At 37.8% G+C, this 15,675-nt stretch overlaps 1 protein-coding gene across 2 annotated transcripts; it reads right to left on the bottom strand.

Moving 5' to 3' along the window:
* Positions 1–4,591: 4,591 nt before the first annotated feature.
* naa10 (N-alpha-acetyltransferase 10, NatA catalytic subuni) lies at positions 4,592–14,841 on the bottom strand. 2 transcript variants are annotated; one of them, XM_038283160.1, is made up of 8 exons: positions 14,670–14,841; positions 14,423–14,521; positions 14,271–14,329; positions 5,798–5,843; positions 5,604–5,719; positions 5,437–5,481; positions 5,103–5,187; positions 4,592–4,973 (listed from the first exon to the last, which is right to left on the bottom strand). In XM_038283160.1, the coding sequence occupies exons 1-8, from the start codon at positions 14,688–14,690 to the stop codon at positions 4,791–4,793; spliced, it is 654 nt and encodes a 217-aa protein (XP_038139088.1). In that variant the 5' UTR covers positions 14,691–14,841; the 3' UTR covers positions 4,592–4,790. The 2 variants fall into 2 exon arrangements, with proteins under 2 accessions (XP_038139088.1, XP_038139090.1); XM_038283162.1 differs by having other exon boundaries at positions 4,830–4,973; positions 5,090–5,187.
* Between the last annotated feature and the right edge of the window lie 834 nt (positions 14,842–15,675).

The following is a 15,675-nucleotide window of genomic DNA, read 5'->3' as shown; positions in this document are numbered from 1 at the left end:
CCCGTTTGAATTATCATCTCTATTTGGGATTTTTCAAGTAGTCATTCCATCTTTGAATCGACACCTTGCTGCAGTTTTAACACCAAAAGCCACAAAAAGAGATTGATTAAAGAGTTAATAAATCCAATAATCTCCATTTATAAAATGCATCTATTAGAACTGGATAATTATGTCAAATGTATTTTAAAAATAATGTGTGCATTTTTGTGTTCGTAGGTGGGTTAATGTATAATTAATAATTAAACTTTATTGATCTAACATTGGAGAAATTTACCCCTGCATTTACCTCATCCCCTTGGCGAGCAATGGGCTGCCATCGTGGGGCACCCGGGTTAAGTCTCTTGCTCAGAGACCCAGAGTGGCAGTCTGTGGGAGTGGGGCTCGAACTCAGAACCTCAGGATTCCAAGCTCTATGCTCTAACCATTAGGCCGCCACTCCCAAAAGAAGATTTGTATGTGTATAATAACAAATACTGCTGAGTGGGAGAATAGGGAAAGAATGAAGCAAACTGATGAGAATGGTTCTTATGTCCTCCAGCGGTCTAAGCCTATTGCAGCATAACTAGAGATATCTGATGGAATCAGCTGGGTTTCTTCAGCTAGAAAACTTTGAACTAATCTGACTATATGATCTGAATGAATCATCTCTGTGAAATGCCTTCAGATCAATTGTGTTGTAAATTGGTGCTATAGAAGTTTACTAAACAGAATGATTGCTAACCTGTGAAGTTTCCTGATGCTACCATTTAGAAAATATTTCAGGTCCAGTGCTTTTCCTGGTTTAAAATATTAACTTGTGTCAGTGTGCAGATATAATCAAACCTGTGCAGGTCTTTGCATGGTCTTCATGCTCCTCTGTAGTCAGGATATTTGAACCAGAAACATGTTAGAATTGGTTGCCAGAAGTTTTTTTCACTTTACTCCTAAAACATATTTATTTCATTGGATTTGTATGTTACATACCACTCACAAGTTGCACCTGTTTTTTTTTTCCTGAAGGAGACAGATACTTCTCTTGCACATTGAATTAAATATGTGTTATGAAGGTATTTACAGGTGCTGGTCATAAAATTAGAATATCATGAAAAAGTAGATTGATTTCAGTAATTCCATTTAAAAAGTGAAACTTGTATATTATATTCATACATTACATACAAACTCATATATTTCAGATGTTTATTTTGTTTAATTTTGATGATTACAAATGACAACAAATGAAAATCTCAAATTCATCATATCAGAAAATTAGAATATTACTGAAGACCAATAAAAACAAAGGATTTATAGAAATGTTGGCCAACTGAAAAGTATGAACATGAAAAGTATGAGCATGTACAGCACTCAGTATTTAGTTGGGCCTCCTTTGGCCTGTATTACTGCAGCAATGCTGCGTGGCATGGAGTCGATCAGTCTGTGGCACTGCTCAGGTGTTATGATAGCCCAGGTTGCTCTAATAGTGGCTTTTAGCTCTTCTGAATTGTTGGGTCTGGTGTATTGCATCTTCTTCTTCACAATACCCCATAGATTTTCTATGGGGTTAAGGTCAGGAGAGTTTGCTGGCCAATTAAGAACAGGGATACCATGGTCCTTCAACCAGGTACTGGTAGCTTTGGCACTGTGTGCAGGTGCCAAGTCCTGTTGGAAAATGAAATCTGCATCTCCAAAAAGTTGGTCAGCTGCAGGAAGCATGAAGTGCTCTAAAACTTCCTGGTATGTGGCTGCGTTGACCCTGGACCTCAGAAAACACAATGGACCAACACCAGCAGATGACATGGCACCCCAAACCATCACTGACTGTGGAAACTTTACACTGGACTTCAAGCAACGTGGATGAAGTGCCTCTCTTCTTTTCCTCCAGACTCTGGGACCTTGATTTCCAAAGGAAATGCAAAATTTACTTTCATCAGAGAACATGACTTTGGACCACTCACCAGCAGTCCAGTCCTGTTTCTCTTTAGCCCAGGCAAGACGCTTCTGACGCTGTCTGTGGTTCAAGAGTGGCTTGACACAAGGAATGCGACAGCAGAAACCCATGTCTTTCATACGTCTGTGTGTGGTGGTTCTTGAAGCACTCACTCCAGCTGCAGTCCACTCTTTGTGAATCTCCCCCACATTTTTGAATGGGTTTTGTTTCACAATCCTCTCCAGGGTGCGGTTATCTCTCTCGCTTGTACACTTTTTTCGACCACATCTTTTCCTTCCCTTCGCCTCTCTATTAATGTGCTTGGACACTGAGCTCTGTGAACAGCCAGCCTCTTTAGCGATGACCTTTTGTGTCTTGCCCTCCTTGTGCAAGGTGTCGATGGTCGTCTTTTGGACAACTGTCAAGTCAGCAGTCTTCCCCATGATTGTGTAGCCTATAGAACTAGACTGAAAGACCATTTAAAGGCTTTTGCAGGTGGTTTGAGTTAATTAGCTGATTAGAGTGTGGCACCAGGGGCCATCAATTTTGAACCTTTTCACAATATTCTAATTTTCTGATATGATGAATTTGAGATTTTCATTTGTTGTCATTTGTAATCATCAAAATTAAACAAAATAAACATCTGAAATATATGAGTTTGTATGTAATGTATGAATATAATATACAAGTTTCACTTTTTAAATGGAATTACTGAAATCAATCTACTTTTTCATGATATTCTAATTTTATGACCAGCACCTGTAGATAAGGAGATGGTAATCTTCAGCAAGGAAAATAAAACTGGTCATGTTGATGAGAAGATGGGGTGGGGGCAACCATAGGCAGTTTCCTTTTCTTTATTTAGAGGTTACCCTGGTTCCAACCTGCAACTTAGATCAGTGCAAGTTACTGCTTAGGACTTAGTGCTGTTGATTTGCTCAATCTTTTAATTCACACAAAATTAAAAACAGGCCCATTGTATCATAAAATCACATATGTGCAGTTTTTTTAAGACCCCCATTTTGATTTTTCAGAACAGCATCCATATTAATCAAAGCTTTTTTCTTGATGTGTTTCAAGTAATGCTAGGTAAGTAGATTCAGCGTGCAGTTTTAACTAGGGGTGTAAATCACATCCATCATGGCGATTCGATTCAGTATCGATTTCCTGACCCAACGATTCGATTATTTTCGATACTTAAGAATACACCACGATTCGATTCGATTAATCGGTTAATTTTTTTTTTTTTTTTTTTTTTACACCTTACAGGCTAAACAAAGTTTCAAGTTTGAAATAAATCAATGGAAGCTGTAATATCATTATGCATTTTCTTTAGAAACAACAGCAAATAACAGAAGTAGAAAAGTTGCATCAAAAAATACTGCAAAAATACTGCACAATATCAGTGTAATGAGTTCAATGCAATACCTCGGCCCCAGAGAAACTGCCCAACATATTTTTTTAGAATGTAATAAATATATATTTAGGAAAGAGAGATGTTGTGTAGAGAGTTAGACAGGAATAAAAATAAACTAGATATAAGGGAATTGTTTCAAAGGTCATCTGGGGATGTAGTTTTTGGTAGTATTTTTAATTTTCTAAGAAGAACGGGTATTTTAGGGAGAATATAATAGTTTGTCTGGTCCATACTCCATTCTGGAAGGTGGCGGTAATGCACCTATAAGTTGTTTGCCAACCGCCATTAAAAAAAAGAAGAAGAAGAAGGCTCCAGAGTGTTGCGTCACCGCCCCCTTGAGAGACGCTCCGCTGCTCCTCTCCCAGATTGTAGCTGACCGCAAACAGTGCACCAGACAGGAGGCCGGCTTGTTTTGTTTTTATGACCGAAATTGCGGAAAACAACTCGTGAAGTTTGACCCGCTAGAAGAGCGAGGTGCGCGAGAACGCTGGGAGCCTTTTTCCAGCTGAATCTCCGCTCTTTTTGCCCCATTGTCCCTCCGTCGTCGGACTAAACTCGCCCCCACTTCCTCATCGCCTCGGCCGTATCTAGACCCACAGCGTAGCCCAGACCACGCTTCAATACTGAGCATAATTTAAAAATGTCTGTGTGAAGCTTGCTGCAACAAACTGCTGTAAGAGTATAACCATGAGGCGCGGTAGGAGGGCAAAATAAGTTTAGCGGCACCGCAGCACGGGAGGGAGAATTACGCCCAGGAGTAAATGGATAAAAATAGACCGGAGGGAAGAAAAAAAACATGAATCGATTATCTTGCGGACGTGTCGATGCATCGGATCGTCGGCTTTTGGATCGATGCATCGATACAAAACGATTATTATTTACACCCCTAGTTTTAACACATGCTGAAACCACCCACTCTCAGTTGCACCTGCAAAGCATAAAAGACCTCTATACGCAGCAGTTTGCAGGAAGCTCCGATTTAATCTCAACACCATGACGAGGAATTTATATGGGACTATGAAACGTCTTGTTTTCTATAAGGAGATAAAATTTGGACAATGTTTTATACATTTGAATTTAATTTGATCGATGATCTGATTAAAAAGGAGTCTTGCACTTGTTGAAAACTTTAATCCTGTGGTATTAAAATGTATGTACTTTACAACAGTGATGTAGTTTCTCTTTATCCAATAACTGGGGACATGCCAAATGCTAAAGGAAATATTTGTAAAATGTGTTTTTCCCCCCACAAACTTAAGAGATTAAACCAATAGAGCTTTTACCAATGGTTTTGTTTAATTTAGACAACACATTGGCTCGCTGTTCATCCCAGCAAGAGAAAAGTAAGAGAAAAAAACAAATCAGAGGTGCAGCTTCGGTGATCAGACGACCAGTCTCTAAAGCCAGAAACAGCTGCAAACTGAGATAAAACTGGATGTTTTTATGGAAAAAAAAAGTCAAAAACTGGCATCATTGTGAGTCAGAAGAAGAATCTTTAACGTCTGTGCTTTCCGTTGCCTCGCTGACTTCACTCAACTCTTTGCTTTCTCCTCCGCTGTCCCTCTCACTCTCTCTTTCTTGGTCACCGGAGCCTGATGGGCTCTGACCACATGTTGCTCCTTGACTCGACACACGAACGCCAGGTTTCCTCAACTGCAAGAGTGCAAACACAACAAAAAAGGACAAAAAATTACATTAAAAAATGACAATATTTTCATGTGGTAAAAAATGAAAATATTTCAAAAGTAAGTAAAAAGGAGGACATTTACAGATTTAATTCACCTCATCGGCCATGTGAGCCAGGTCTCTCTTCATGGCATAGGCATCTTCCCCATCCGCGTAATACTTAGGTTCAACTTCACTGATCCTGAAAATATACGAGAAAATCCCTCACTTTATTTACATTCTTAGCTATAAAGTTTAATATTGTTGCAAACTTTGTTTATTTCAGTGACTTGATTCACTAAACGAAACAAATTATATAGATTGAAAGACTGGTTAGTTTAAGCTGACATAGCTATCTTTATATGTTTATTTTTTTATAACTGTACATATACACACACTATTTGAAGGCCCACGCTCTAAATATTTGACATTACAAAAAAAGCAAACTTACTGAAACTTCAGGGTGTTGGAGTACAGGTGTAGAGCCGCTCGGTTGCTTCAGTGGGGAGAAAACATCAGTAAATATCATGTCACCAAGCTAAAGCACTTCCTTAACCCATCTACACCCAACCAAAGAAGACTGTTTTCACACCTGGGTAAGAAATGTGGAAAATGTACCTTTTGCGAACGTGAAGTGAGACATATTTGGCATTGAAGTTTTCAATCATGGCTCGGCTGGCCTGGTCCATTAACTTCTGGGCCAGACCAAGGCGTCTGTGCGATCGCTTCACCGCCTGCAACAAGTGAGGAGGGTTTAGACAGACTTCTCAGTGAAGTACAAAATACAACAAGGTGTCTGTACTCAGACTCACCAATGATGTAATATGTCCATGAGGCACATCATCTGGGTCCTCCTCCCTGAAAAAAACAAAAAACAAACAAAAAAGAGATTATTTGGATATTCAAAACCTTGCACTTAATCAGGAAGCAATTAAAGCTGTCTCTAACCTCTCTGCCAGGCCCATTTATTTATAAAAAAAATTCCAATAGCAAGACAAATCAAAGTTCTGTACATACAGGTGCTTGTCATAAAATTAGAATATCATGAAAAAGTAGATTGATTTCAGTAATTCCATTTAAAAAGTGAAACTTGTATATTATATTCATACATTACATACAAACTCATATATTTCAGATGTTTATTTTGTTTAATTTTGATGATTACAAATGACAACAAATGAAAATCTCAAATTCATCATATCAGAAAATTAGAATATTGTGAAAAGGTTCAAAATTGATGGCCCCTGGTGCCACACTCTAATCAGCTAATTAACTCAAACCACCTGCAAAAGCCTTTAAATGGTCTTTCAGTCTAGTTCTATAGGCTACACAATCATGGGGAAGACTGCTGACTTGACAGTTGTCCAAAAGACGACCATCGACACCTTGCACAAGGAGGGCAAGACACAAAAGGTCATCGCTAAAGAGGCTGGCTGTTCAGAGCTCAGTGTCCAAGCACATTAATAGAGAGGCGAAGGGAAGGAAAAGATGTGGTCGAAAAAAGTGTACAAGCAAGAGAGATAACCGCACCCTGGAGAGGATTGTGAAACAAAACCCATTCAAAAATGTGGGGGAGATTCACAAAGAGTGGACTGCAGCTGGAGTGAGTGCTTCAAGAACCACCACACACAGACGTATGAAAGACATGGGTTTCTGCTGTCGCATTCCTTGTGTCAAGCCACTCTTGAACCACAGACAGCGTCAGAAGCGTCTTGCCTGGGCTAAAGAGAAACAGGACTGGACTGCTGGGGAGTGGTCCAAAGTCATGTTCTCTGATGAAAGTAAATTTTGCATTTCCTTTGGAAATCAAGGTCCCAGAGTCTGGAGGAAAAGAAGAGAGGCACTTCATCCACGTTGCTTGAAGTCCAGTGTAAAGTTTCCACAGTCAGTGATGGTTTGGGGTGCCATGTCATCTGCTGGTGTTGGTCCATTGTGTTTTCTGAGGTCCAGGGTCAACGCAGCCACATACCAGGAAGTTTTAGAGCACTTCATGCTTCCTGCAGCTGACCAACTTTTTGGAGATGCAGATTTCATTTTCCAACAGGACTTGGCACCTGCACACAGTGCCAAAGCTACCAGTACCTGGTTGAAGGACCATGGTATCCCTGTTCTTAATTGGCCAGCAAACTCTCCTGACCTTAACCCCATAGAAAATCTATGGGGTATTGTGAAGAAGAAGATGCAATACACCAGACCCAACAATTCAGAAGAGCTAAAAGCCACTATTAGAGCAACCTGGGCTATCATAACACCTGAGCAGTGCCACAGACTGATCGACTCCATGCCACGCCGCATTGCTGCAGTAATACAGGCCAAAGGAGGCCCAACTAAATACTGAGTGCTGTACATGCTCATACTTTTCATGTTCATACTTTTCAGTTGGCCAACATTTCTATAAATCCTTTGTTTTTATTGGTCTTCAGTAATATTCTAATTTTCTGATATGATGAATTTGAGATTTTCATTTGTTGTCATTTGTAATCATCAAAATTAAACAAAATAAACATCTGAAATATATGAGTTTGTATGTAATGTATGAATATAATATACAAGTTTCACTTTTTAAATGGAATTACTGAAATCAATCTACTTTTTCATGATATTCTAATTTTATGACCAGCACCTGTAATAGGAAAACACACAGGAAAAAAGTATATTCCTAGATAACAAAACTAAAAATAAAACGATTGATGATAAAATGATAAAAGTTAGACTACAAACTTTAATGATATTTAGATAACATAGTCAAAGGCTACTACATGCAAGTTTTGATCTGGATTCAAAGCAACTGAGGGTTTCTGCCATTTTACAATTTTCTGGAAGTTTAATGTTACTTTATTATAGCATTTACCATTTTAAAATAAAAATCCTTTAAATATATTACACACCGTGAATTTCTGACTATTTAGGTAATGATATCTTACAGCTCATAAAAACCAAATTCAGTTTAATTCAGGATCTTTATAAACCTTGTTTTTGCCAACAGAGTGAGGGGAGGGGGCAGAGCTGAACGTTGTCCACCAGATTGTCACTAGTTGTGGATCTCAATCAAATATTTGATTATATATGAAAGTAAAATCACTGATGCTGACTTCTCATTGTTGAAATTCATACAGTAATAGCCCAAATCATAGGGAATAAATGCGTAAAAACATTGTCATATAAAATGTTATGGCAACATTCCCATCTATCAGCCACAGAACAAGCCACACGAGGTAAGTGTTAAAGAGGGGGAGCTGTTCACAGAGCAGTCCAACCACATTTCTAACCACATTTGAATTTTAAGGTTTAAACAGATGCACAATCAACAGGAATAGCTGTGAATTTGGAAAGATTTTGAAGCAAAGTTACTTAAAAAAAAAAAAAAAAAAAAAAAAAAAAAAAAAAGAAATCATAGTGGGATCTAAAATTTTCATTGTAGGTGCATGTCCACTTTAAAAGACATAACCTAAAAAAAAAAAATAATAATAATCCAGAAATCACATTTTATGATTTTTTTTTACTCATGATTTGAGTGATACAGCTGCAAACTAGAAAAAGCTGTTTCGGAGAAACAGCAAAGTGGGAATGCTTTTTTTGCTGAATGAAAAAAGCTGAAATTAACTGCAGAACATATGAAAATGAGGTAAAATCCTTTGAAGCTTGGTTACCTTGACAACGCTTAACGAGCCTGTCAGTGAAAGAGAGAAAAGCGCTTCACTTTCGTTCCTTTCCTCTCAGGCTTTTTTGAATGGGAAAATCAACTCCGAACAAACGAGTGCTGAAGACAAACTGTAAATGGTATCTAGAAAATTCTTTCAGTCTAAGCAACGGCTATCCTTCGTCTCCGATTGGGATAACGTTCATGGCTGTAGCTCATTCACAGCCTTTATGGGAAGGAGTAATAAAAAGGTTTGTAAATCCTGCTGGTCTCATTAAATTACATGGAGTTCCATGGTAGAGCTGAGCTGTCAAAAGCAAAACTTTCCCTCCGAACAAACGAGCGGTGAGCCAAAACCGTAAAAGGTATTCAAAAAATTATTTCACTGTTGGCGTCAGCCATCCTTCGGCTTCGACTGTGCCAACTTTCATGTTTCTACTAAAAACTATTTGGCCACGGTGACGATGTAAAAATTTGCATTTTCTGAGTTTGAGGACTTTTCTCAGAATCAATGTTTTCTTATGCCTGAACAAGTCAGCTAAACAGCTAAACCATAAATGATATTGAATAAATTCCTTCAATGTGAGTGCTAGAAGGCTCTGACGATGTTCTATACCAAGTTTCATGTTAGTACATCAAATAGTTAATAAATGGGAGCGATACGAAAATATGAATCGTTTTGGATTTTGTCTGTGATTTTTGGAAAATCTCTCATTGGATTTCTATTGTGGAAGTGTGGACTTCTTCGCGGTCTGGGCCAAACTGTCGGAAAACTGTAAATGCCACACAAATGAGGGTTACATTTCCTGAATCCTGACAAAAATCCCTACGTTTTGATGTATAATTTATTTCAACTGAGTGAAAAATGAGGGAGTGAGAACAATTTGTTCGGAAAAACCAGAAAAGCTCAAAAGCTAGAGCACGCACTCTAGCAGTTGAAGAATTCCATCCATAGACTTCCATTATAAATCTGAAAATCTGAAAATTTTCTTTTAAAGTTTGAAGCTTCACTGAAGTAAAACTGTAGAAGTTAGCAAAAAGCCAAGTTAAACAGTAATAGCAGAAAGATACGGAAACATTTTAAAAGTTGAATGGTGTTTCTAGCTGAAAGTATGCTGTGGGACAATGGGACAAAAAAAACGCAGAAAAAGCAGAATATCGCGAAAACTACAAAAAATATCTTAACCAAAAGACATAGCACAATTCTCCTGAACAAGCTGAAAGTTTTGATACCAAAATTGTTGAAATCGGTTGAAAACTGCGTGACTAGTTAGAGTCAGAAAAATTTAAAGTGAACAACATTCAGTATTACTAAATATTATCAAATATTATCAATATTATACTCAGTCCTGGTACTGTTCCAATTTACAAATACAGATTACAGCTGTCCCAGCATGCACTGCGGCGGCAGCAGCTTTTAGTTTAGCGTTCACAGAGCTCAGAGTATAACGGTTTTCTTTTCTGTTGCCATTGTTTAATAACAGTGCGTTTTAAGATTAATAGAATAGAATAGATAGAATAGATTTACTTTATTTATCCCAAGCTGGGAAATTGTAGTGTAGCAGCAGCTTTACACATAGTGACAGTCACAACACGTGTAAAGCTGCTACACTACAATTTCCCAGCTTGGGATAAATAAAGTAAATCTATTCTAATTGAGCAGAGAATAATATACTTTTAAGCATCACTATATGGCCCATTTGCCGATTTAATGCATAATTTAAAAAAGAATTTCTGGATTTGAGAGAACCACGTCAACCAGCGGACCTCCAAGGGTATTGGCAGCTAGGTCTAATCCCAGGCAGTCTGCAGCAGCCCTCTCTCCGCATAGCTGCTTGTGAAGGACCGCTGGCTCTGAGGGCGAGTTTTTTGTTTTATTTGGCAAAACATTCATTTGATATGTGTTTATCTGACTGTGTTAATTGTTATTCCCCCACTAAATGAAAAAAAGTAAGAATTTATTATTATCTACAGACTATTAATAGCATGAGGTGAAATGCAGCTACAGGGAGCTGAGCGTGTGGCGATATCACGAGTACGCTTCTGTTCCAATTGATCCATATTTATGCTGCGTGCTTCCGTTTTCCTCAAGTCCATTCATTCTTGTGTTCGTCTCAAGAACAAACTTGGCAAGAACACGAGTCCCTCTAATCTAATTTAGAATAATAAATGGAGTGGAGGTGGACGTTTTTAAGGCAGACTAACAGGTTTATGAGGGTCAGATTTCAAGCTGATAGACAGGTGTTCGAATACTTATCAAGTGGGAATGCTTATGCATTCCCACTTATTGTTGTTCACTTTAAATTTTTCTGACTCTAACTAGTCCCGCAGCTTTCAACCAATTTCAACAATTTTGGTATCAAAACGTTCAGCTTGTTCAGGAGAATTGTGCTATGTCTTTTGGTTAAGATATTTTTTGTAGTTTTCGCGATATTCTGCTTTTTCTGCGTTTTTTTTGTCCCATTGAAATGCATTTAGAATTCTTAGATTTCAGCAAAATTCAGCTAAAACTTTATCATCTTCGACCTTTAACTACTTCAGCATACTTTCAGCTAGAAACACCATTCAACTTTTAAAATGTTTCCGTATCTTTCTGCCATTACTGTTTAACTCAGCTTTTTGCTAACTTTTACAGTTTTGCTTCAGTGAAGCTTCAAACTTTAAAAGAAAATTTTAAGATTTTCAGATTTATAATGAAAGTCTATGGACGGAATTCTTCAACTGCTAGAGTGCGTGCTCTAGCTTTTGAGCTGTTCTGGTTTTTCCGAACAAATTCTTCTCACTCCCGGATTTTTCACTCAATTGAAATAAATTTCGCATCAAAACGTAGGGATTTTTGTCAGGATTCAGGAAATGTAACCCTCATTTGTGTGGCATTTACGGTTTTCGGACAGTTTGGCCCAGACAACAAAGAAGTCCACATTTCCCCAATAGAAATCCTATAAGAGACTTTCCAAAAATCACAGACAAAATCCAAAACGACACATATTTTCGTATCGCTCCCATTTCATAACCATGTGATGTACTAACATGTAACTTGTTATAGATCATCTTCAGACCATTCTAGCACTCACATTGAAGGAATTTTTTAAATATCATTTATGGTTTAGCTGACTTGTTCGGGCATAGGAAAATGTTGATTCTGAGAAAAATCCTCAAACTCAGAAAAAGCTAATTTTTACATCATCACCGTGGCCAAATAGTTTTTAGTAGAAATGTGAAAGTTGGCACAGTCGAAGCCGAAGGCCGGCTGACGGCAACGGTGAAATAATTTTTTGAATACCTTTTACGGTTTTGGCTCACCGCTCGTTTGTTCGCAAGGAAAGTTTTGCTTTTGAGAGTTCTGCTCTACCATTAAGCTGCATGTAATTGAATGAGACCAGCAGGATTTCTCAAACCTTTTTATTTCTCCTTCCCATTAAGGCTGTGAATGAGCTACAGCCATGAAAGTTACCCCACTTGGAGACAAAGGATAGCTGTCACTTAGACTGAAAGAATTTTTTAGATACCATTTACGGTTTGTCTTCAGCACTCGTTTGTTCGGAGCTTATATTCCCATTCAAAAAAGCCTGAGAGGAAAGGAACGAAAGTGAAGCGCATGTCTCTGTCACTGACAGGCTCGTTAACGTCGTCAAGGTAACCGTGCTTCAAAGAGATTTTACCTCCACCACTTTAAACAGCACATTTTAATCTAATGGAGGGAGACAACACTGATTTAACATAAGGAAGTGGATACAATATGACTACTGGCCATGACCCTTCCCTTCACACGCAACCCTGATAGACTTTCAAAATAAGACTCCGGGGACCCTTCAAAATAAAAGCTCCTACATTAAACTCATATTTTTTCCCAGCATATGGCTCAACATTATGACCCAAGCTCAACCACTTTTTTTAAAAATGAGACTCTAGGGGGTTTTCAAAACACACCCCACAGAAATTTTCAAAATAAAAGCCTCCCATTGCCACTTTATCTACTGCCCTAATAACAAGGGAAAAGAGTGATTTAACGATTGGAAAGTCATCAAGTATCACTGCAGGGTCTGACCCTTTCCTCAACACACAACCCTGCTAGACTTTCAAAATAAGACTCCAGTGACCTTACAAAATAAAAGCCTCTATATTATACTCGTGTATTAATTGATGCAAATGGCTCAGCATTATGACCCAAACTCTACCAGCTTGTTTCTATTAGACTCTAGGGACCTTTTCAAAACATACCCCAGAGCGAATTTCACAATAAAACTCTCACATTTACGCTCTAATACAGCATCTATTCAACCAATACCATGGAAAAACAGTGATTTTATATTTAGAAATTGGTTCTATATCACTGCTGGGCATGACCCTCCCCTTGACACACATCCCTGATAGACTTCCGAAATAAGATTGAAGAGACTCTTCAAAATAAAAGCCTCTTCCTTACACACACTCATTCACTGTGCCGTATGGCTGGTAGCCATCACCCAAACTCAACAAATTTCTTCAAATTACACTACCAAGGCCTGTTGACCACACACCAGTGCATATTTCTTAATCAGGTTCTAAGATTTACACTGTAATAAAGCATCTGCTAACCTCGTAACATGCAGCCTAAGCCTGCCAACGGTGCTTTCATCACCACAGCGGCTCGTAACATGCAGGTTAGTTTTTTTGATAAATTCAGCTCCTTCAGTGGTATTAGCTCTCTTTCTATAAGCTTCTCTCTCTGTCCTTCCTCTGCTTCTCATGGTCAGTCTTGCACATAGGTTTGTAGATTTTCAATCCTCTAAGGATGAAACTGTTTTCTTTATGCTAGTCAACCGACACATTTTAAATAATTTCAAATAGTTTTGCCAAGTCTTGACATTTCCACATATGATTTCAAAATTTTGATACTTATCCAATACCATCTTCCTCAACATTTTACTTCCCATCCTTAAGCTACTCATTTTTTCTTCAACCAGATAAGTTTCCAGTTTTTCTTTGTATTTAATTTTCTGATTCAGCTAATTTAATACTTTTCAGCCTATGCTGTGAACTTTGGCTTCATTCTGCTCTCTTTCTGGACAGGAATTAAGCTTTTCTGTTTGCTGCTAATTCATAACACGCCTGACATGTTTCTGGGCAGTAGGTGGCCCCCCTTCAAAATTTCTTTAGAACTTTTTCTAGAAACTTGGGAGAAATTATATTAAGACCCTTCTAGCGCCCACATTCAAGACATTTTTTGATATCATGTATGGTTTGGCTGTGCAGCTTTTAAGATGAGTTTGTTTCTGACATTTTACTGCCAAATGATTCTACCCTACAAAATATTCAGATGATTCAACTGTTTTCTGCAGTTTAAAGTTTCTGATGACTTCCTATCACATTTTCATATGTTCTTCAGGTAATTTCAGCTTTTTTCATTCAGCAAAAGCATTCCCACTTGCTGTTTCTCCGAAACAGCTTTTTCTAGTTATTAAATATTAATACAATTTCAGACCTCTCCTTGATTTCTAAGTGGAGGAAACCTGCTAAATAGCAGGGTTTTCAAATACTTATTTTCCTTACTGTATAATAACCCAAGTGTAATTAATCAGTAGGTCTTATATTTTAATGATTTCCAGAAATGTATATTTTGATAACTTATTGAGATGTGCCCAAGATAGTGGTAGGATACTCACATCTTTGCTAATACATATCCAACTATTTTGCCATTTTCATCCTCTGCGATGTATGAAAGCTGAATAAAAAACGGAAAGACACAGAGTGTGAAACATGTAAACTCTGCCGACATAGAGGGCGAAAAGAGAGTGAAAAGGGAGAGAAGCAGCACCTGAGGCCACGACAATCCATGATAGAAGTAATATTTCATCTGGTAGTTTTCGGGGAGACACAGCAGGTTGCAGTGCTGCATGTTCATTAGGTCCTCCGGCTGGAACAGATAAAACAGGTTAACCGCAAAGGCACGTTATACAGAGGAAAATCGGTTAACCTCTTCAATTTGCAGCAGGAGTTAAGATTAGCTTAGCATTAGCTGGTGGTTAAACAGCGTGGTTGTAATTGGATTACAATGTGCTTACCCTGGCGTTTCGTATATTCATTTTGTTATTTGTGTTTTTAAAAGCTTCGGAAACAAGTTTTCGGTTTACAATAATTCAAACAAACTCGTTATTATTAACTGCACAACAGAATTTAAAGGTTCTACTTCGCTTGCTAACTGCCTGAGTGAGCTAGCATGGAAGGAAGGAGGAAATAGTCTGGTGGGAAATACTTCCGGTAAAGAAGTTCCAACACTTCACAATAAAAGCATGCAGATTTGGACGTATGTATGATGGTGGGATTGTATCGATTTCAGTGATTAATTCGCTCCTTTATTCAAAAAGCAAAAGCAAGAAAAAAAAAAATATTAATGAAGCCATTAAAACAATGGCCTTACATATAGAACTGCAAACAAAGAAAAAAATTACACACGTTTAAAAGTAGCCTAGAGTAGGCTACATCGCTTTGGTGAAGTCTCCTGACTTGAATAAAGGCGCCATAAGTACATGCCATTTACCATTTAAATGATTGTATATTGTAAAACAATACAGCATTATCTATTTAAATTTCGTTTTTTGTGTTTTTTTTTCATCCCAATTGTTATATTTTATTAAAACAGACACAGCCGCATAAATTGAGCTTTTTCTTTTACACTTCTCTTTAAATGCACCCAAACTCATAACTTCCTCTATTTGTTGTTTTTAACACACATCAATCAGCAGTGTTTCCATAACTATTTTTAATTTAGCAAAAAAGCAACTGAAATATGCTAGGGACAAGTCCTTTAATATAAAAATGGGGAATAACTTTTGATTTCCTCATTATTTGTCAAGACAATTGTAGGACTGTGGAAGGCAATTTTATATTGGTCATTAGTTTTTTTTTAGCTTTTTAGCTTTTTTAAGTAGTGCAATCAGTCTGGACTCTCCTTACCCTTTTCTCAAACCAAGATACTTAAACAGTTCAAGTATTGGAAACAGGAGATAGCTTATGACAGACCTTAGCTCGCTTTAAAATTAAATTATTCAATAAATATAGTATTCTCAT

The sequence above is a fragment of the Cyprinodon tularosa genome, unplaced genomic scaffold, assembly GCF_016077235.1.
Source record: "Cyprinodon tularosa strain WSP-4 unplaced genomic scaffold, ASM1607723v1 ctg19, whole genome shotgun sequence".
NCBI lineage: Eukaryota > Metazoa > Chordata > Actinopteri > Cyprinodontiformes > Cyprinodontidae > Cyprinodon > Cyprinodon tularosa.
Note: the sequence above shows the minus strand (reverse complement) of the source record. Positions and strands in the feature narration are given on the sequence as shown.